This window comes from Echinops telfairi, unplaced genomic scaffold (genome assembly GCF_000313985.2).
Source record: "Echinops telfairi isolate 266 unplaced genomic scaffold, ASM31398v2 ScPeMD7_29;HRSCAF=101, whole genome shotgun sequence".
Lineage (NCBI taxonomy): Eukaryota > Metazoa > Chordata > Mammalia > Afrosoricida > Tenrecidae > Echinops > Echinops telfairi.
This window is the reverse complement of record NW_022103926.1, coordinates 5,272,773-5,295,029: the sequence shown is the minus strand read 5'-3', so window position 1 is coordinate 5,295,029 and position 22,257 is coordinate 5,272,773. Positions and strand designations below refer to the sequence as shown.

The window sequence follows — 22,257 nt, the reverse complement described above, 5'->3', positions numbered from 1 at the left end:
GCCGACGAGCTCAGCTCTTTGGGCTCCGATTCGGAGGCCAACGGCTTCGCAGAGCGGCGTATCGACAAGTTCGGCTTCATCGTGGGCTCTCAGGGCGCCGAGGGCGCGTGAGTAGCGCGGGGGGCGGGCCAAGGGTCGGGCGTGCTGCGAATCGCGAGGGTCGGGGCGCTCGATGCGGACAGGTCCGCCTTCAGGACTGGCCACCGCGCCACTTCCTAAGCAGGGACACCCCCCCACTCCCCACCCTACTGTCCCCTACCCCACCGCCCTCCGCGGGTCGACTGACCCCCAAACCGACATCAGACCTAGGGAACGACACACGGATCTTCTCCCCTCACGGCAGACAGACTCACGCCCCAGGACAGACGACAGTGGCCTCCTCCCCACCTGAGGACAGACTGACGGTCACCTGCACAACTTCCACCCCGATCGCAGGCTTTGCCACACTGGGCACCCACTCAGGGCTGACAGACAGTCACCTCCAGGGACACCCACAGCCGCAGATTCCCTGTGCCACCACTCCGCTCTAGGGGACTCCCACTGTGTTCACCCAGATGGCCCCACCCAGGACTGACAGCCCCTCCCGGTCCTGGGACACCCTCTGCCCTCCCTGCTTCTTTTCTAGTAGGAGAGAACATCAGCCTAATTCTGGGTGTGCTGTGGGGCTAGGCACCTCCCCCCCCAAACTGGTCTGGGGGATCAAGCAGACAGCTGGGTTTCTGCTCCCAGAGCATCTAGGTCCCCTGCCCCCAGGGCCCAGAGGCACCTGGCTGGCAAGTCAGAAATGTGAATCAGGGGAGTGGCACCCTTCCCAGAGCTGGGCACACTGCCCCCACCCAAAGTGCTCAGAGCCCAATCCTTAGCTCCTGTGTGCATAGACCGGTGGTCCCCCTAGGAAGGGTGGACTCCAGATCCTGCTCGAATCCGGGCTGCCTTGTCACATGAGAGGGCCCCAGACAGAACTGATAAGTCTCATCTTCTGTCTCTGTCAGCAGAGACAGTCACCTAGGGAGTCTCACCAGCCCAGCCATGATTCTTCCTCCCATCCTCTGACCCCTTGTGACTGTCCCAACTCCCCCAGCCTCTCGGGTGGCTTATGGACATGCCTTGAACTCCATGCCCCACAAGCTGCTCTTAACAGGCCACTTCCGGAATTCCCCCACAGCCAGAAAACCTCTTCTGCATCAGGCCTCCTCTTCCTTGGAGAAATGGAGTCCCCACCTCTAAGGAGAAGTCCCTCCCACCTACTGACAGCCTCCTCCAGCCTCTCCCCATGTATTCATAGGAGCCTAAACCCTGCCCATTCCAGCAACCTCACCCTGATCCCTCACCCTGATCCCTGACTTGAGTCTTTGTCACAGTTCCCCAGAGATTAGTTTGTGAAAGCCCAAAGGGGACATGGGGTGTGTTTCAGAGTTGGGGAAGAGGCACCAGGGATCAGAGCCCTGAGAGAGGTGGAGTCTGGCAAACTGGGAATGGTGGTCCCAGTTGCATTTGTGGGTTCTTAGGAAGAAGAGCCCAGATGTGTCAGTAAATTCTAAGGCAGGAGAAGTCATACTACCTCTGTCTTGGGGCAGTTAGCCAGAACGTACTTCCGGGTGCAAAGCAGTGTGATATAGTGAGAAGAGGACTTAGGAATCACACTTACTGGCTGTGTGACCTTGGGCAAGATCAGGAGAAGCTCTGAGCCTGTTTACTCATTGTGAAGGGCAACAATAACACCGACTTTCAAGATTACTGTGGGGAGTCAGTAAGGTCAGGTGTGAGAAGGTGCCTAGCACAGTGCCTGCCTAACTAGCAGCCCAGGAGCTGTTTGTTTTCTATCTATGGTTCAGAGAATTGAGAAAAGTGAGGGAGTACCTCTGGTATTTGTGGACAGAGAGAGGCCCCAGTGGGAGCACCTCCCTTTGGCTGTCATCCGCAACCAGACATCTGTCTTCCCCAACCCCCAACCACAAACCCGGGATGTGGCTCCGCAGACGCCTTCTACATCACTGGTGTTTGTAATGCTGAAACTGAAGCCCGGTCCCAGGTCTACTCCTCTCACCCTGCCTCATTTTCTTGGCCCTGTTGGTCAACCTAAATTCTCTGGTGTCTGCAACTTGGATGCTCCCCGCTTAGCTTAATATTGTGGTTCCAGAAAGGCCAAGAATAAGTCTCTGCCCAAACCATAAGAGGGGAAGTTACAAAGTTTCAGGGTGACTGCCCTAAGCCCAGTCTCGTGGTTGAGGTTTTGGAGCCCATGTGCTGTCCCCAAGAAGTGAAACATTAGCGCTGATGGCAGCAGTGGAGATGGCGGAGACTCTGGCTCCAGATTAAAGGTCCAGTTTAGCCACCACCCTGGTCCAAAGGTTGTCTCAAGACGGTCAGTTTGGGCAGTTGCTAGGGGCTTGGGTGTGGGGAAGGAAGCAGGCCAGAGGCCAGCCTAGCTCAAGTGCCTGGTGTGAGTAGATCGTAGTATCAGATTGTTTGAGCTGGAAGGAATTTTAAGAGATTGGCCAGTTTAAGCCTTAATTATGGTACAGATGAGGAAATTGAGGCTAATAGGGCTGGATAGCAAAGGAAGGCGTGTTTTGTCAATACCAGTTCATTAACCAATCAACCTCTGGTCTGGGACCTTTCGTCTCCTCAGCATCTAATGTAAGACTTGTAGCAGAGTAAATACCCAATTAATATTTATTAATATTAATAATGCTTCGAACATTCTAAGTCAGAAATCTGTCTGTGACCTTAGAAATGGCCGTCTTCATATAGACATAAATCTATTGAGGCTTGAGAGAAGTGATTAGCCTCAACTCTTTATTCTCTTAGGAGTAAAAATAGGAATTGGACCCAGCTCTCCTGATTCCCAGTCCTTGACTTTTCCCACTTTCTTGCTCTGTCTTTTGTGTTTACCGTGCAGGGAAGCTTTGGTGGGACTGAGATGGTTATGAATTCTGGGATCCCTTGGGTGTCTGCTTCCTGTGAGAGGAGGGAGGGATCAGAGCTGGGCCCAGAGAGAAACATCTGGAGCAGTAGTCTTGCCTTCTGTGGGTTCATCTTCCCATCCCCTGGGCCCTCCACTCCTTCTAGCCAACTCTGGTAGCCCCAAGACTTTGGAAATCATACAGCTGGCTATATTGGTATCTCTGTAGTTTGGTCAAGGATTTCTGTGACATAGTGGGTTACTCATTGGGCTATGTACCACGAGGTCAGCAGTTTAAACGCACCAGCGCTGCACGGGCGAAAGATGAGTCTTTCTACTCCTGTGAAGAGTTGCAGTCTGGAGACCCACAGGAGCAGTTCTACCCCTCCTGTGGGTTTGCTGTGAGTCAGAATGGGCTCAGTGGCAGTGAGTTTGAGGTCATAATATGATCTGTGCCGGTTTTTGTTGGGGTGAGGCCAGGGCCTTCTTGACAGGCCTCCCTGTCTCGCCACTACTGTCTCCAGTTTGTAAGCCCAGAGCATCTTCTTTTTTTGAGCTATTATAAATCCCAGGATAGCATAGAGCTGGCAGTGCAGTGGTCCCTGGGTGGCCCATCTGGAAGGAGGCAGTGGTATATGTGGGTCCCTGGTCTGTGACTCTAGACCATAGGCCCTCCCATTTTCTCTCCTCTTTCCCTCCCCTAGCCTCAAAGGAAAATCCGGTTTGGTGGCCATGTGAGTGTTCTAGGGCTTCAGACAAGACCTGACTTGGCAAGGGTGGAGGCCAGTATACCAGCTGCTGCCCTGGGAAGGTGCCTATGTGTCCGCCTGCTCGGAAACCTTAAGCTGTGGGAAAGAGATAAGGCGGTGGGGCCTGCTTGATGTTTTGTCCGCTCAGCACCTGAAACAGGACCTCCAGAGGCCAGTCTGGCCTGGCCATGGTCCAGCCACCCAAGCGGTTTACACTGAGATAGGGGAGAGAAAGTGCTCCCTCCTTGAATGAGCTCTAGAACCCGACTGTCTGTGTGACCTTGGACTTGTTGCTTCACTTCCCTGAACCTCAGTTTCTCACCTGTATAGCTATGATAATACTGACTTTTAGAGTTCTTGTGAGGTTGAAGAGAGTTTGTGTTTGTAACTCACTCAGTGCCGTTGAGTTGACACCGACTCAGTGACCCTGTCATAGGACGGGGTAGGACTGCCACTGTGAGTTTCCGAGACCGTGGCTCTTTATGGGAGTAGAAAGCCTCATCTTTTTCTCTGAGACTGGTGGTTTTGAACTGCTGACCTTGTAGTTAGCAGCCCAACGTATAAGCTACCGGGGCTCCTGATGTTTATAAGGAGCCTGGCAGCAATACATGTTAGTGAATGCTCTCCCTCAAATTGACTGGTGTAGCTGGTCTTTTCATTCGGTTTCTTATGGAGTGGTAAATGTTTGTGAAGCCCAGTCCCTGTAGGCAGGAAATTGAACATCCCAGTGAACCTTAACCTTCCCTGAGAGAGGTGGTTACCCCTGTTCTGTAGATGAACACACTGAAGCCCAGAGAAGAAAGTGCCCAAGGCTTACCAGATGACAACTAGTAGACTGGGACTTGCACCTGTTCTCTGATGTTGAATCCAGGGACTAAGCCCTGCTAAGGTGGCCGCAGACAACGTGCTAAGTGTTGACTAGCCTCTGAGGTCCTCATCCCAGGGTAGGAGTCAGCTGCAACCTGGCTACCCACCCCCTATCCTAGTGTCGGTCCGACTACAGTGAAAGTTCATGGGCATCGCAGCCAGAGAAAGGCCCATTGAGGAAAATCTGTAAGGAGCAAGCCCCCGGGAGTATGGCCAGAACCGGTCTGGTCTTAGCCATCCCACAAGCCGGAGTCCACATTGCTTTCGTCTTGGCTCCAAAAAATGTTGCATAATGGCTGTTTGCCTTTGCTAGTTAATCTCTGCCTTTTGGAAGAATGTTTCTCAGTAGATAAGGCAGGATTGTGCTCCTTGTACAGGTGAGGAAACCAAGGCTTAGAGATTACTTATAGTCAGTAACAGAGCCAGATAGGAGAGGAGCCCCTGGATCTTCTACCCTGTGCTTCAACTGCATGGCACTGCCCACTGTATCCTGCCTCGCTCAGCAAGCCAGTTGAGCCTCCAAGACATGTTCAGCAGATTCTGTCTCGTACGCGGGGCCAGTCCCTAGCTGATCCCTCATTTAAACTTTCAGGCAGCACACCTGAGGGGAGGAGGCCGCCCTTACCTGCTTTGCTTGTTCTGGGCCTATCTGCTGCTCTCCTGGGTCCCAGCCAGGAAGAAACTATCTTGACCGGCTCACTGGCAAATCAACCTCCCAAGGCTTAAGCAAGCTCCTTAGAAGCCACCGATCCAGGATTTGGGGGGCAGCTGTCTACTTTGGTTTTCTTTACTTCACCTGTCTCTTTCCCTTTTCCATCCCTCCTACCTTTACCCCACCCTACCCCATTTCATATCCCATTCAGCTGCACAGAGAGCTGTACAACTTCAACAGCAACCTGGGAGCAAAAACCCAGTCACCTTATCCACCCAAGTAATGAACTTATCGACCAAACAGTTATTGAACACCTCCTTTGCCAGACTTGTGATTGGTACAAGGGATACAGACCTGAATATGACATCTGTGTCTTGTTATCTTCAAGTGGTTCACAGACCAGCTGGAAAGTAGACACATCATATTATCGTTACAGTTTTGAGTGATAGACAGTCGTTGAGGTGTGTGGGTGCTCTCAGAGTCCAGAGCAGTGGTTCTCAACCTTCCTGATGTCACGACCCTTTAATATAGTTCCTCGTGTTGTGATGACCTCCCAACCGTAAAACTATTTTCGTTGCTACTTCATAACTGTAATTTTGCTACTGTTGTGAATCAGGTGGCCCATGTGAAAGGGTTGTTCCATCCCCAAAGGGGTCTTGACCCACAGGTTGAGAACTGCTGGTCTATAGCAGGTGTCCTCAAAATACGGCCGTGGGCCACATCCGTCCCGCAGAGGACATTTATCCGGCCCGCTGGGTATTTTTGCCCTGTTTGTTTTTTTACTTCAAAATAAGATATGTGCAGTGTGCATAGGAATTTGTTCACAGTGTTGTTTTTTTAAAAACCATAGTCCAGCCCTCCAACGGGTCTGAGGGACAGTGAACTGGCCCCCTGTTTAAAAAATTTGAGGACCCCTGGTCTAGAGGAAGCAGCAACCAGTGTTGCTTACAGAATCTGTCCAGAAAGAAGAGGTGGTATTTGATCCAGGAGGAGCCTTAGTTCTCGAGGACTGCTACAGAAGTACCACAAGTGTATGGCTTTAACAAACACATTTATTCTCTTAGAGTGTTGGAGGTTAGAAGTTCAAATCCAGGGCACCAGCTTTAGGGGAAGACTCTTTCTCTGTAGACTGAGGGCAAGTGCTTGTCTCCCTTTAGCATTTGTGGGCCTAGTGTCCCTTGGAGATCTCCAGGGTCTGTGGGTCCAAAGGAAGTGCTCCACTCCTGGCTCTTTTTTTCTTGGTAGTACTGAGGTGTCCCTATGATCTTGGCTTACTTGTTTAATCTCTTTTATATCTCACATGAGGTTGACTCAAGATACAACCTGATCTTGTCCATAATTGCCTCTAATGTATAAAGGTGTGAGGCTTTACAATAGGATAATTGCCTTGGATCACAAATTGGAGGGGCATGACTTACTACTAAGAATCATGGCTTAGCCAAGTGAACACAGATTTCATAGGGAACACAGTTCAATCCAAAACCGAAGGGAATGTGCCAAATGCCCCAATAGTCAGGTGTTTGCCAAATGTTGTGGGCCAAGAGTAGAGGTGGGTGGCTAGAAGATGGGGAGGCCTGGGAAGCAGGTTGGGCAGGCTGCTTATCCTTGAATGTCAGCCTGAGGCCTCTTGTGTTTTGTGGAGAAGAGGCAGAGGGGAGGCAGGAACACCAGTTAGGAAAGGCCAGGACAGCCAAAAGGGAGGATGGTAAGGCCTGGAAAAGGTCTAGAGCTGGAAGGATGAAGAGGCTGGCTAATTGGCTGTGTGGACTGAGCAAGAGCCAGAAGGCCTGAAAGCAATACTGACCTTGTGTTCTCTGTCCAGATTGTATAGTAGGGCAGCCTGTAAGGAGAGCTGGGTTTTTCTCCAAGGAGAGAGGAGTGAGGCCTAAGGGCATGGAACACCTACCTAAAGGGGGTGGCAGCTGGAGAGAGTGGGTTTGGGCCCTGGGGACAGCCTGGGTGGATCAAAGAGAGGCTGTTGGCCAGCTTGGCCTAACCTAGTCATTCTGGTCCAGGGCCTGTGAGAAGGCAAATCCTCAGTATGTAGCGACACTGCCAGCAGTTTCTCAAAGAGATGAAAGATTCTGGCTAGAAATAGGGATTTAGGATCAAGAATTGCAGCCTTCAGTATGGGATTACAACTCAATGTAGAAACAAACAAAAAAACAAATTCGGTGCCCTCGATTTGATTCTGACTCATAGCTACACTATAAGACAGGGTAGAAGAGGTCCCATGAGTTTCTGAGACCGTAACCCTTTACGGGAGTAGAAAGCCTCATCTTTCTCCCGTGGAGTGGCTGGTGGTTTTGAACTGCCAACCTGTGGTTACCAACCCCAAACCCTCACAACTGGACTAATAGGTAACATTATGATAAATGGAAAAAGATTGAAGTTGGCAAGGATTTCATCTTACTTGCATCCACAATGAATGCTCATGGAAGCAGCAGTCAAGAGATCATTACATTGCATTGGGTAAATCTGCTGCACAAGACCTCTTTAAAGTATTGAAAAGCAAGGATGTTACTTTAAGGACTAAGGTACGCCTGATCCAACCCATGGCATTTTTAATAGCTTCATATCCATGTGAATGTTGGACACTGAATAAGGAAGACCAAGGAAGAATCAATGCATTTGAGTTATGGTGCTGGCAAAGAATATAAAAAATACTGTGGACTGCCAAAAGAACAGACAAGTCTGTCTTCAAAGAAGCACAGCCAGAATGCACATTAGAGGCAAGGATGGCAAGACTTTTTCTCATGTGTTTTGGACATGTTGTCAGGAGAGACCACTCTCTGGAGGACATCATGCTTGGTAGAGTAGAGGGCCAGTGAAAAAGAGGAAGGCCTTCAGCACGATGGATTGCCACAGTGGCAGCAACAATGGACTCAAACGTAAGAACAATTAGGCGGATGGTGCAGGACCCTGTCCCATTCTGTTGTACATAAGGTCGCTATGAATCAGAACCAACTCAATGGCACCGAACAACAAAACAACAATGTAGAAAAAGGCTCAGGGGTCGGCATGGCAGTCCCAGCTCCACCATGGGGCCCTGGTGGCTTATGACTTAGGTCCTCCTTGTTTCCATCCAGTGCTCTCTATGGGTGTGGGTCTGTTAGGCTCAGGCCTACCCACCTGGTCCCTCAGAGAGATTTCAGCTTAGGAGGGAAACCAGACATTCCATAAGTGGTTATAGATGCAGGGGTGGGGGTGGGGGTTGCAAAAAAAAATTGTGAGGATCAAAGAGATAACTGGATTGGGAACAGAACTGTAAACCAAGACACCTGGACTGGAATGGGAACATCCTAGTCCTGGAATTCACTAGTCACCAACCCAGGTTGCCCTTGAGAGAGTTGTGACCTTGAGAGGGCTGCTTAATCTCTCTGAGCTTCCATTAGAAAACCAGGCTATTTTACTAGGATGATGTTGAAGAGCTCTTATGCTTCCAATGTTTTGTGCCTGACCTTGGTGTATAGGAAGATTGCTTTGAGAAGTTCTTTCTGAGGCGCCATGTAAGGACAAGGAGTCAGTACGGCACAGCCCCAAAAGGCCAGTGCTTCTGGCATGTTCTGTTCTTGTGAGAGGACCTATCCCTTATGTGGGACCAGTCGCCCTCCCTCGCTTAACTGAGCATGTAATCAGATCAAAGGATTCATTGCTGTCTAGCTCTTTAGTCTGCAATGTCCTCTCAATCAATGCTCATGGAAGCAGCAGTCAAGAGAGCATTGCATTGGGCAAATCTACTGCACAAGACCTCTTTAAAGTATCGAAAAGCAAAGTTGTTACTTTGTGGACTAAGGTGAACCTGATCCAACTCATGGCAATTTTAATAGCTTTATATCCATGTGAAAGTTGGACCGCCCTTTGCAGCTGGGCTCACAGGAGCCCCGTAACGGCTCAGAGATGATTTTACTCTGCTTACCAAGAAGGAAACGGAAGGTGGGACCCAGGCTTGTTCCTTCCAATCACCCACCTTGGTAAAGCTGGCGGCCCCTTGGTGGCCTCTCCCTCTTCTTCCTGTCCTAGCCGTAGGACTTCAGCCCAGTCCAAGTGTCTGCACTTTTCCAGATGTCTTGGGTTGTTTTTGTGGCTGAACTATTAGGTGACGCTGGTACCCTTAAGTCTATAGAAGGCCTGAAGATGCATGGCAAATATCCTGTCCCTGGTGTCTACACGCAGCCCCTCTCACGGGCAGGGTGGCTGGGTAGTGATGGGACAAGGAGCTCCTCCTCAGGGTGCTCTGTGATCTGGGTTTTGTGTGACCAGATGCAGGCCTGCTCAGACAGCCACTTCTGAAGGTGGGTCTGCTCTCCCGGGCTTCACAGCGGAGAACCTACCTTTGGTTCCAGGAGAGCCCAGAATTGAGAGACCACCAGATCTGGCCTTGAGTCCTGGCCCTATCACTTTGCAGCCACGTGACCTTTCAGAAACTTTCAGTAGGGCAGTGGGTGATTTTGGGAGTAGGATGGAACGAGGGTTAGGATTTAGGGAAGTGATATGTAAAACAAACATGCAGCAATGTAAGCACCCCCAGGTACAGTTTGGGCCCCTGCTATGTTGGTGATGGAGCACACCAGCAGGGGTAGGGAAAACCAGATTCTCTCACAGGTTCTGCCCTCCCACCCAGGGCTGTGGGAGTCCAGTCGGAGTCAGTCCCACTCAGCCTGTGGTCCTGGTCTGCATGGCAGGTTGGGAATCCCCTCATCAGTTGCTTATTGAGTACTTTGAAGCAGATAGTTATGCCAGTTCTCTGGGGAGGCTGTTTTCCCCTCCCCCATCTCAATTATCTCTGGTGTGTACTGATCACCGGAATCCCCATTTTACCAGAGAAGCAAAGGGACTTGTCCAACATTTCATAGTCTGTGACTTCAGTCAACTAAACCCTAAGCTCCCTGGGAACAAAGTTTATGCTTCTCCCTGCCTACAGTTAACAACACTCAGTGCGGTAGCTGTGTAACAGCAGGAGAGGAGCGGGGTCCTGGGAGTTAGACTAACTCCCCTTCAGTACAGCCCCTGTCTCGCTCACTCACCCAGAATCTCCAACTGCCTACCCAGTTACTGGTTTGTTTCATCATCTGCACATGGAGGAGACTAATTAGAAGACCTGTCTCATAGCTTGTGGTCAGGATTAAATGCAATAATGTAAGCTAAGTGCTGAGTATAACGTCTGGCACATAACAAAGTGTTGCAACAGACATTCAGTTAAGTTAATTTAATATTACAATTGTAATGTTGTAAAAGGCTTTCCCCAAGCACATCTCTGGGCAGCGTTGTGTAGCGCAGTGAGAAAGATCTCTCGCCCTGCTATCAGGCCTGATAGGGAGTGCCCTCTAACAAGCTCAAACTGTGCAGCCCTCGTGTGACTGCAAGGCAAAGGGCAGTGTTCTCATCTCACTGCTGAGACAACTGGAATTCAGAGAGTGCTGGAGGTCACAAAGCTCATGATCCATCAGCCTGGTTACTGAACTCCCGCTAGGTCCCAGCCTCTGCCCTAGCCCCTCCACACACAGCCATGGGTGTCACTGGAAGAGCCCTGCCCTCCATTGCCATACCTTCCCTCTGCATGCTGCCTTGGCAGAGCGGACAGCTGACCAAGAAGCCAAACCCACTCACTGGACTGTCCCCAAACAAATTGTGCCCTCTCTTACTTACACTGGGCATTCTGCCCACTGTACCCGTTCCTCTTTCTCAGCCTGGCCATTTCCTGTCACCTTCAAAGACCAACTCAAGAGGCAGCTTCCCTTTAAAGCTTTCCCAAAACCTCTCGGCCTTTTACCTGGAAGCTTATTGCAGATTCCTAGCACCTTGTCCAGACTGTCTAAAAGCACTTCTGTGTATGCTTACCCAGCTGACTCCTCTGCCAGACTGCTGCCCTAAAGGCAGGCAAAAGGTTTTCTCCGCCTTTCAGGGCCTAGAAAAAATGTGTGTGGAATATAATGATGTGCTGATTGTATAGTCTTTGTAGAGAGGAAAGGGAGTAGTTCTGAATAAGGTCTTGGAAGGTGGATGGGGTTGAAGCAGAGTGGAGGGTCTGGGAGGAGGCAGTTCAGAGAGGTACCTAGAGGTAATAAGGCCAGGGGAGAAAGGAGAAGTGGACAGGGCACAAAAGGGGCTTGAGAATCAGGGTCTGAGGTTTCGATTGGACGAGGAGGGCAATAGGGAGTCTTGAAAGGAATTTGGGCAGAGGCCTTCTTTAAGCAGGGAGTCGAGATGACTTTGACTATATCCACTAAGGCCACTACTGATTTGGTAAGGCTATGTGAGGAGGGCCTATTCTTAGCTTTAGAGTCAGGGTGGCCCCCAGGTGCTTGCAGTGAGACTGTGACTCCGGGGGCCCAGTTATGGAGATGCAGGGAATTGGAAGCATTACTCTGCCTAGAAGGGGAGGGAGTGTCTTTATTGTAAATAATCACCCCACCTTTTCTATGGTTATCAAGGAGAGCTGTCCTTCCCCAGCTAAATGGATTTGAGGAATTCCTTGCTTTTGTTTATTTTTCATTGTGATTTGGGTGAAATTTTACAGGGCAAATTGGGGTTTCCATTAAACAATTCATAATTTGTGTGTGTGTGTGTGTGTGTGTGTGTGTGTGACATTGATTGCAGTCCCCATGGTGTTACAGCACTCTTCCCACTTCCTTCCTGTGTTAGCCATTTCTCTTCCTCCTCCTTTCCTGTCCCTTCCTGCATTCTGGGCATTGTGTCTGGGCAGGTGCTGCCCTGTGGATCTCATGGTCGATTGTTCCAAGGAGTGCTTATCTTCCTGGTGTTATCTTTCCACTTATTTATCATTTGGCAGAAAGTTGAGCCAGAGGATGAGTTCAGTTTCAGGCCTATAGGGTGACTAAGTAAGGGCTATACTTTCAGGGGTTCTACCAGTCTCTGTCAGACCTGTCAGCTTGCTCTTTTTCATGGATTTGAGTTTTGTTCCACACTTTTCTCCCATTCCACTCAGGACCTCCTATTGCGATCCCTTTCAGAGCTTCCAGCAGTGGTGGTCAGGTACCATCTAGTTCAGGGGTCCTCAAACTTTTTAAACAAGGGGCCAGTTCACTGTCCCTCAGACCCATTGGAGGGCCGGACTATAGTTTAAAAAAAAACTATGAACTAATTCCTATGCACACTGTACATATCTTATTTTGAAGTAAAAAAACAAACAGGGCAAAAACACCCGGCAGGCCGGATAAATGTCCTCGGCGGGCCACATGTAGTTTGAGGACGCCTGATTAGTTCTGGCTTTAGGCTTTGAGTGCTGGGGTTAACATGATTTATTAGTCTTTTGGACTAATTGTGTCTTTATGTCTTAGAAATTCTTCACTCTGGGACAGGGAGAGAGACTAATAGTTGGCCTTCAGATGGCCAAGGAATGTCTTGCTAGAAAGAAGCCAGCAATGCTGGTGCCTAAAGGAACCATTTCTTCCATCTCATTTCAAGTAGGGTGGAGCTGAGTAGAGTGGAGAGCTGGGCAGTGGTCCAGGGCACCGAGGCCAGCAGAGGGTGGAGAGAACCTGTTTACCATTGTGCACTGACCCAGGGAATCCCTTCTGGGAAAGGAAGGCAGGCCCAGAAATAGGCCTTGCAAGTTGGAGAGAGGAAAGCAAGCCAGGCTCCATTCTCCCAGACAGGGAGCCTGAACATGGCCAGCCGCTCAAAGGCAGGGCAGGGCAGCCAGCGTGATAGGAAGGAGCACCAGCCTATGCACAGCCCTTTCCACACTGGCCTGCGCAGATCACCCTCTAGGCTGCAGCCTTCCCAGATGTCTGAGGGGGTAGATTCATTGGAGGATGCCAGACCTCACCTGACTGGGCTCCCAGCCCTGGCACTTAGTTGCAACCCTCTCTCTGACAGCAGAAAAAACTACTTATACTTCTAGTTGATACCACCTCTTAGATGAGTGAGCTCCTGGAGTTGTTAACCAGGGTGCAAAGTAGCTCAGCCTTTTGTTTGCTGACACTTGTCTTTTGTGCCCTGGGTAGGGAGGGGAGCTCCCCAACCTTGCTATTCCGGATCAGTGACTGGGCGAGATCTCTCTGCCATCTACTTGGGAGTTTTTGCCCATTGTTGAGACTTTGCAGGCCGCCGTCTTTCCATCCTAGAGACCCAAATGTAAACAAAAGGCCACTCCTGCCCTTCTCGGCACAGAGGGTGGTGGCTCCCTCCAGGGCAGTAAAAAAGAAGGAAAGGAAATGGGACAGGCATCTGGCCCTGTTATATGTGGGCACTTTACGTTTATTAGATCCCTTGGGTGTTCATGTGCAGCCTCTACTGCCAGGCTGTGTAACATTGGGCAGATTCCTCAGTGTGGTGGAACCGTCATTTTTTTGTCTATTAAATGGAGACAGTACAACCACCTTCCTTAGATAATGGTGTGGGTGAGCTACGATAACGTCTATGAAATCCTTGGCTAGTCCACAGCCTCTGCCTCGGCTCCTCTTGCCTTTCTGTGATCCGAGGTGGTGGCATTACCCCACCTTACAACCTGCCCCCTCTCACAAAGCCGTAAAGCAGTAGAGCCGGCATTAGAAGCTAGGATTCAGAGTTATGTATTTTGAGGAAATTACTTCCATCTCTGGGGCCTCATTTGCCTCATAGTTAAAGCCCATTTCCATTGCCATCGAGTCAATTCTGACTCACAGTGATCTTATGTAAGGTTTCTGAGGCTGGAAATCTTCACGTGAGCAGATAGCCACTGACCTTGTGGTTTACAGTCCAGTGCTTACCTGACAGAGCCACCCGGCTTCCCGAGTACAGTGGGGTTAATCTGCTCTGCCAGCTGCAGAGGGCTGCTTATGTGGATTAGTTAGATGAGAAAAGGGATGTGAAAGTGCTAGGTAACCTGCACATACCAGTCACTTTAAAAGACAAAACAAAAACTTGTTGTTTAATAGCTCTCATTTGTTCAATGATCCCTATAAAAATATGAGGTGGTTTCAGAACATTCATGGAAGAATTCCATTATCTTTTCATTCCATTTCTCCACAAACTTTTGGAAGCATCCTCATATGAGGTCTGCCTCAAAGATAAGGAGCCCCCGGGGTAATGCAAACGGTTAAGTTCATGGCTAATAACGGAAATGGTGGTGGTTTCAACCCACCCAAAGGTATAGTACCTTGGAAGAAAGGTCTGGCTGGCTGTTTCTGGAAGGTCACAGCCCAGTTCTACTCTCACACTTGAGGTTGCCATGAGGTTGGAGTTGCCTGGATGGTAGCTGCTTGGGTTGGGTGTATTAAAGGGGAAGAAGTGGATGCTTAAGGAGGTCAAGTATCTTGCCAGCTACTAGATGGAGGAGTTGACTTCAGAGACCCCACTCTGCTTACTCTCACCCTGCCCACCAGGCTTCTGCTGCCTCCTCAGCTTTCTGCCTGGGGTGTTAAGTGAAGAGGCCTGGAAGGATGGTTAAGTGAGTGAGACTTGGGAGGAGGGGCCTAGAATGGTTCCTTGGGGCATAAGAGTCTGGAGGGACGGAGGTATGTTTGGGGAGACAGCAGCTGTTTGGAAGAAGGGGATAGAGAGTCCCAGTCCATGGTCTCAGCAGCCTTGAAACCTGTCTTGACCCTCAGCACTTAGGGACAGCTCCTCTATCTAGGTCTGGGGAGAGGACAGGGGTAGCCTGTGAGCTTGCAGAGCAGGCAGTCAGTGGAGTGTCACTGCCCCCTTGGGCCATGGCCTGGCCTTGATACAGCATGGCACAGCCTGGCCAAACCTGGCTCAGCCAGGGAGCCTGACAGAAGATTCTCCCTGACGGCCCACTTTTATCTCTCTTGTTCCTCTCCTGCTCAGGCGACCAGGGACCCACTCGTGACCCATGTTTGTTGTTTCCATCTGTGCTTCCCGGCTGTGTCCATGCAGAACATTGGCCTCATTGAGCATTGACTGGACTTGGGCAGGCTGCTCAGGACAGTCCCTGTGCTGGGGCTTGGAGGCCAGGGTAGAACCACCCAGCACCATCTGGAGAAGGGCCCGATTTCCCCACAGCAGTCCCTGTGGGTCAGGCCACACATGAGTCACTGTGGCAGAGGGGAAGTCCTGCTTCCACCAGCCACTTAGGAGCTTGCTGACTGTGCCCCAGTCATATTACAACCTGACTTCTCTGAATTGTCAAGTTTCTCGTGGGCCAGTTGGAAATAATAATCTATGGAAGATCTACCTCACTAGGTGATTACAAAAACAAAAACAAATGAACCAAAGCCATTGCTATGGAATTGATTCTGACTCATAGCGACCCTCCAAAACTGATGTTTTCTCAGACGCAGAGTGCAATATCTTTCTCCTGGGGAGTAACTGTGGATTTGAACTGATGACCTTGTAGGTAGCAGGTAGCAGTTCAATACCAACCCACAATGCTACTAGAAATCCTTAGGCACCTTACCCCTGCAACTGCCCGGCTCCACCCCACCCTACCCCCAAAAAAAGAAAGAAAAAGAAACCCACTGCAATCAAGTCGATTCCTATTCTTTTTTTTAATTATCATTTTATTGGGGGCTCATACAACACTTATCACAATCCATACATTCATCCACCTGTCAAGCACATTTGTACATTTGTTGCCATCATCAATGATTCTCAAAACATTTGCTTTCTGCTTGAGCCCTTGGTATCAGCTCATTTTTCCCCTCCCTTCCCTCCTCCATGAACCCTTGATAATTTATAAATTATTATTATTTTGTCATGTCTTAAACTGTCCGACATCTTCCTTCATCCACTTTTCTGTTGTCCCTTCCCTCCACCCTCCTGGTATCACCATTCTCACCACTGGCCCTGAGGGGTTCATCTGTCCTGGATTCCCTGTGTTTCTAGTTCCTATCTGTACCAGTGTACATCCTCTGGTCTAGTCAGATTTGTAAGGTAGAATTGGGATCATGATGGGGGGGGGAGGAAGCATTTAAGAACTAGAGGAAAGTTGTATGTTTCATCGTTGCTACACTGCACCTTCACTAGCTCTTTTCCTCCCAGAGACGCTTCTGTAAGGGGATGTCCAGTTGCCTACAGATGGGTTTTGGGTCCCCACTCTGCACTCCCCCTCATTCACAATGATATGATTTTTTGTTCTTTGATGCCTGATACCTGACCCCTTTGACACTTTGTAATCACATAGGCTGGTGTGCTTCCATGTGGGCTTTGTTGCTTCTCAGCTAGATGGCCACTTGTTTATCTTCAAGCCTTTAAGACCCCAGATGCTATATCTTTTGATAGCCGGACACCATCAGCTTTCTTCACCACATTTGCTTAGGCACACATTTGTCTTCAGCGATCATGCCCGGAAGGTGAGCATCATGGAATGCCAGTTTAATAGAACAAAGTGTTCTTGCATTGAAGGAGTACTTGAGTGGAGGCCCAATGTCCATCTGCTACCTTAATACTAAACTTATAAATATATGCACATAGATCTATTTCCTCATAATCATATATAAATATCTTTACATATGCACATGCCTTTATTTAGACCTCTATAAATGTCCTTTGCCTCCTAGTTCTTTCCTCTATTTCCTTTTACTTTCCTCTTGTCCCACTATCATGCTCAGCCTTCCATTTGGGTTTCAGTAATTCCTCTCAGTTACAGTACCCTTGATCAAGCCCTTGCAGGCCTCTCACACCTTCCTCGCCATTGATTTTACATCACTTGTTCCCTTGTCTCCCATGCCCCCCACAGAACAGTTGGTCCCATTGTTGTTTTCTCCTCCGATTGTTTATCTAGCCTATCTTATCTAGATAGACCTGCAGAGATAATAATATGCACAAAAACAAGACAGAGCAAAATAAAGCAACAAAAGAAAAGAAACCAAAACAACAGCAAAACCAATGACCAAAAGAAAAGAAAAGCCTGTAGTTAGTTCAAGGACTGTTTGTTGACCTTTAGGAGTGGTTTCCGGTTGAGTCTGATGGGGTGCCATGCCCTGGCCCCAAAGTCTATTTTTGGTACTCCCTCAGGACGTCCTTGCTCTGCTCCCCTTGCTGTTCTGTTGCACGCCCTTAGTGTTTTGCTTCAGTGTGGTGGGGTCAGATCGGGCACACTTCCCACACTGTGTCTCCAGTGTTGTCCCCTGTTGGGCTATGGGTCAGTGAGGGATGTCGTGTCTCATATAGCCCTTTCGGTGCATTGGCTGCTCTGAGTGGGGATATCGTCCTCAAGGCTTGGTGGGCCAGTGTGTGCTTCACTCTCTCTTCCTTCCCCTTCATTTGCTTCTGTGTGCTCTGATCACACGTGTCCCTCTCCCTGAGCTGCAGCTTCAGTGGTGTCCTCTGAAGTAAATTCTTCTCGGGGGAGGGGCGGCTGTCCATGTAGTTGGGATTGGGGCCGGCCCCTCAGACCTCTCCAGTGGTTCCCTACTCCATGCCAGTATGTTGCATTCACATCTTGGAGCACCAAGTGGAACAGAGACTCTTGTTGCTATGTCAACACCAGGTTTTCCAGGGCTGGTGGTAGATTTGCTGTTTCTTTCATCCTCTGAAAGCCTAGGTTATGTCATAGGACACAGGACAGAAACCATCAAAGCCTCCCTGAAGAAGTTCCTCTGAGGGAACTAGCAGGGAATCTAGCAGAGTATTGTAGATTTTAGTGATACGGACTTTGTCTGTCAATTCCTGTTCTAAAAGATTGTAGTCACCTTTTCTGAGACAGTCTTTAGGGGACCAGAGAGCTTCATCTTTCTCCTGCAAGGAGAGTTCAAACCACAGACCTGCTGGTGAGTTCAGACCACAGACCTTATAGTGGCAGCCCAATGCTTATCCCACAGTGCTACCAAGGCCCCTTTAGGGCTTCTTAGTAGAAGACAAGTGAAGTTGCTATAGGCAGACGTGGCCTGTAGTCCTGAATATAAAGCCTATGGAAGTAGTCAGGTTATGGTGAAAACCAGGTAGGGGTCTGTTAAGCACTTGTGAGGGGAATGGTGGGAGTTACCCAAGAAGGTCAAGATCTGGTGCTCCGAAGAAAGGAACTGAGTGACTGACGTATGCAAGTTTTGGTGAAGTGCTCAGGTTAAACTTCCTGTCTTAACCCATTAGAGTCTGTGCTGAAATCACTTTTTAGGAGTTATGACCAGCACTAAAAAAATAAAAAAGATGAGGGCAATGAATGTACAAATGTGCTTTACACAATGGATGTATGTATGGATTGTGATTAGAGTTGTATAAGCCCCTAATAAAATGATTTTTAAAAAATCAATGGAATATAATGGAGAGTTCAGAAAGAGAACAAAACATAATCCTTTGAACTTCAAATAAATAAATAAGAATATGAAAATTACACAAATGTCAGAGTAAATTGTTCAATAAAATGTATTTTCCATTATACGTATACATATGTATAGGTTCTTTGGTAGAATCCTCCCCTTCCACGTGGAGACCCAGTTTGGATTCCTGGCCAGGGGACCTCATGCGTACATAGCTAACACCCATCTGTCAGTGGGGGCTTTCATGTTTCTGTGATGCTGAACAGGTTTCAGTGGGACATCCAGACTTAGGCTAGGAGGAAAGGCTTGGTGATCTCTTTCCCAGAATCAGCCAGTGGAAACCCTTTGGATCACAGTAGTCTACTATCACAATGGCTATGGTTCATAAGCAGTCATGGGGTGGCACAGGCTTGGGAATTGCCTCTTTCACTTATTCATGTGGTCACGGAGTTGGTGATTAAGTCAGTGGTATGTAACAACAGAATGTGTGTGTGTGTGTGTGTGTGTGTGTGTGTGAGCGGGGGATGGGTGGGTGGTGTGTCTCTGTATAAAATGTATTTTTTTACTAGGGATTGTAGTATAAAGATGCTATTCTAATTCAGGATAAAGTTTTGAAGGACAATTAATGAAAGCCTCATGAAGGCTGAGGGTTGACCTGGAGAGCCAGGGTCAAGAATATGGGCTGTGGAACCAGGTAGCCTGGGTTTGAGTCTTAGCTCTGTCGCTTATAGCTAGACATGGCCTTGAACAAGTCACAACCGTAAATTTTGTATTCTACTTGTGTAAAATGGGAATAATGACATTATGGTGCAGTTCTCCATAACACTTGGATCTCTGTGACAGCAGCCAGTGTTTGTGTAGATAATGTAGATGAAGCATTTAGGGAAGGAATTGGTAAACAGTAAACATAGTGCTCATGGAAGCAGCAGTCAACAGATCTGCTGCACAAGCCCTCTTTAGAGTTAGAGAGCAACAAAGTCCCTTTGAGGACTAAGGTGCGCCTGACCCAAGCCATGGTGTTTTTCCATCGCCTCATATGCACGTGAAAGTTGGACGGTGAATAAGGAAGACGGGAAGAAGTATGAAGCATTTGGATTATGATGTCAAAGAATATTGGAAAGAACCATGGACTGCCAGAGGAACAAACAAATCTGTCCTGATACCAGTACAACCAGAATGCTCTTTAGAAACGAGAATGGTAAGATTTTGTACGTGTTATCAGGAAAGACCAGTCGTGTGGTTGTTAAATTAAAGGGTCAGCAAAAAAGAGGAGGACCCTCACTGAGATAGATTTATCCAGCGGTTGCAGCAGTGGGCTCGAGCAGAACAGTAATTGTGAGGATGGTACAGGACCAGGCAGCATTTTGGTCTTTTGGACATAGGGTCACTCACTCTAAGTCAGAACAACAACATGATGTGCTGAATGGTAACTCCACTGCTTCTGTTGCTGTTGTTATTGTTGAAGGTAAGGTTTTTATTGTTCTGTTGGTCCCTGAGGGGTTACTGTGGCTAAGGAGGGCCTTCCAGGTAGGGACAGGTAGATAACAAGTGACAAGCCTCTGTGTGTGTCTGTGTGAGAGGGGAGTGTTGAAACTGTAAGTAGAAAACAGCAAGAAGAAAATAGCATAGTTTGGTGTTTTAGTTCTCTAAAGTGCTGCTATATCAAAAATGATCAAGTAGGTGGCTTTGACAAACAGAATTATGATCTTGCAGTTTGTTTGATTGCTGTTGTTGGATGCTGTCAAGTCAGTCCCTATGCATACCCACCCTGTCTGTGTACAGCAGGAGGAAACGCTGCCTGCTTCTGCTCCAGCCTCACAATTTAGGGAGCTAGAATTCGGAGTCCAACTCTAAGGGAAGACTTCTCTGTTGTCTCTGGAGGAAGGTCCTTATCGCTTGGCCTTCTGCTCCCGGGCAGTCTTCATGTGACTTGGCATCTCTCTTCCCCATCTCTGCTGGTTAACCTTCCTTTAATGTCTTATATCACAAAGAGATTGACTCATGACATATGCAACATTAATCACGTCTCATTTACATAACAAAACATCCCCAGTGGATTATGCCATGTACATAGAGACATGAGGAGCCCTGGCGGTGTAGTGGTTACAAATTGGGCTACTAACTCTAAGGTCAGCAGTTCAAAACCATCAGCCAGCTCCTCAAGAGCAAGATGGAACTTTCTACTCCCATAAAGAGTGATAGTCCGGAACTCACGGGAGCAGTTGTACCCTGTCCTAGAGGGTCACTGTGAGTCAGAATGGACCCCGTGGCAGTGAGTTTGGTTTATAGATGGAGACTAGGATTTTTTTTTGGTGGGGGGGTTGGCACAGTTCAATCCATAAGATTCTGTTTCCCCTCAAATCTATGTCCTTCACACATGCAGAACATAATCTCCCCATCACACTGTCCCCAAAGTCTTATCTCAAAGTCGGGAATCTCCTCTTCTGTATCATCTAAGTCAAAATGGGTGAGGTCTGTGTAGTCTATCCTGGGGGGAAAAGCAAACCTGTGACATCTGGAATACATGCTAGCTGTTTACAAAGTGCCTGGTGGGACAGGCACAAGGGGGACATTGCCATGACAAATGGAAGGAATTGGGGGGCAAGAAGGGATGCAAGGCACAAACAATTCCAAAACCTTGTAGAACATATGACATAGTTCTCAAAGCGTGAAAATAATCCTCAGTTCTCTGAAACCACCTGGGCATCGGCTCAATGCTCCACACTCTGTTTGCCATATTCTCTAGATTTTGATGGGAGACCCTGTTAGGTTTCTCGGGTGGGAAATACCTCGGTTCTTGGCTTTGCACGAGAAAGAATTCACGCCGAAGTCTGGTTTGTGATCTTAAGTGGGTTTTTATAAAGGACCAAGAAGTTTCAGGTTTTGCAGTCACTGAACACGGGCAACTCACGGGACTGCACACCCACACGTGGCGGCCTGAGGCCGGAGAGACGGTGATACTGCTGAGCGGAAGGCTGAGGAGCCTGGTGGTGGTCTCCAGGTTCCGGCCTTTAGGGCCTTCAGCTGGGAGGCCTGGTAGACGGTACTGGTTGACCCCATTGACGGAATTAAGCCCACCTGGCGTAGTGTGGGCCCTCCCCCCTTTCCTGTTTCTAGCTCCCTAACATCCCTCATCCCAGATGGCACCTCTGCTCCCTTGGCTTTGGCTTTGGGCAGGCCCATTCTCGTGCTCCATCTGAGTGGTGACCGCTGCCCCCACCCCAGGAGTTCCCATTCTTCTGCCGCTTGATCGTGGCAGCCCTACTTCCTCAACATGGGGCAGCAGCCCATACTCTGACACCACAGTGGCAAGCACCCCACTCTTTGCGATCTGGGAGACCACGGTACAGCTCTTTCAAACCGAGGCTGTCTTTCTTCCCATGTTCCTTCCGACAACTCTGCTGATCCATGCGGTTCCAGGGCTGGTCCTTTTCCTTCCTGGGAGGTCATTAGATGGAACTCTTGGCTGTTGATTGCCTAGAATTCCAAGAGGCAGACAGCATCCTTACCCGCCTACCTGATTTTCTCTCTCTTTTGCTCTTCCTCTCTCCCTCTCTCTTTCTCCCCTCTCCCTTCTCTCCTCTCGTCTTCCCCTTCACCCTCACTCCTACTTCTCTGTCTCCTTCACCCTTTGCTGATGGCTTTTCTGCTGTGGTAGGTAGTTGGTTAGAGCCATTAGTCACAGGTTTAATCTTTTTAGCAAAAGATTGTGGAACCAATCTTTGGCGAACATACTAAGACACATGTCCTTAATTTGTGCAGAAGACTTTTCCAAAGCTTTAAATTCAGTTTTTATTTTGCACAGTACATTTTAAATCCATCTCTTTCCTGTCACAGTTTACTATAGGCAGCAAGGAGAAGCCGTACAGCCTTTTAAGATCTTACTCAGAACTCTCCTCAGCCAGAACTTCAAGTTCATCA

The 22,257-nt window shown here is 48.8% G+C and overlaps 1 protein-coding gene across 1 annotated transcript in view; it reads left to right on the top strand.

Annotated features, from left to right (window-relative positions):
• TBC1D10A (TBC1 domain family member 10A) overlaps positions 1-22,257 on the top strand; it is a gene marked incomplete at its 5' end in the record, with an annotated part of 38,410 nt that continues 16,153 nt past the window's right edge. The window contains one exon of the mRNA XM_004716749.4: positions 1-107. Within this exon, the coding sequence (XP_004716806.3) occupies positions 1-107 (107 nt within the window). The remainder of the gene's footprint in view (positions 108-22,257) is intronic.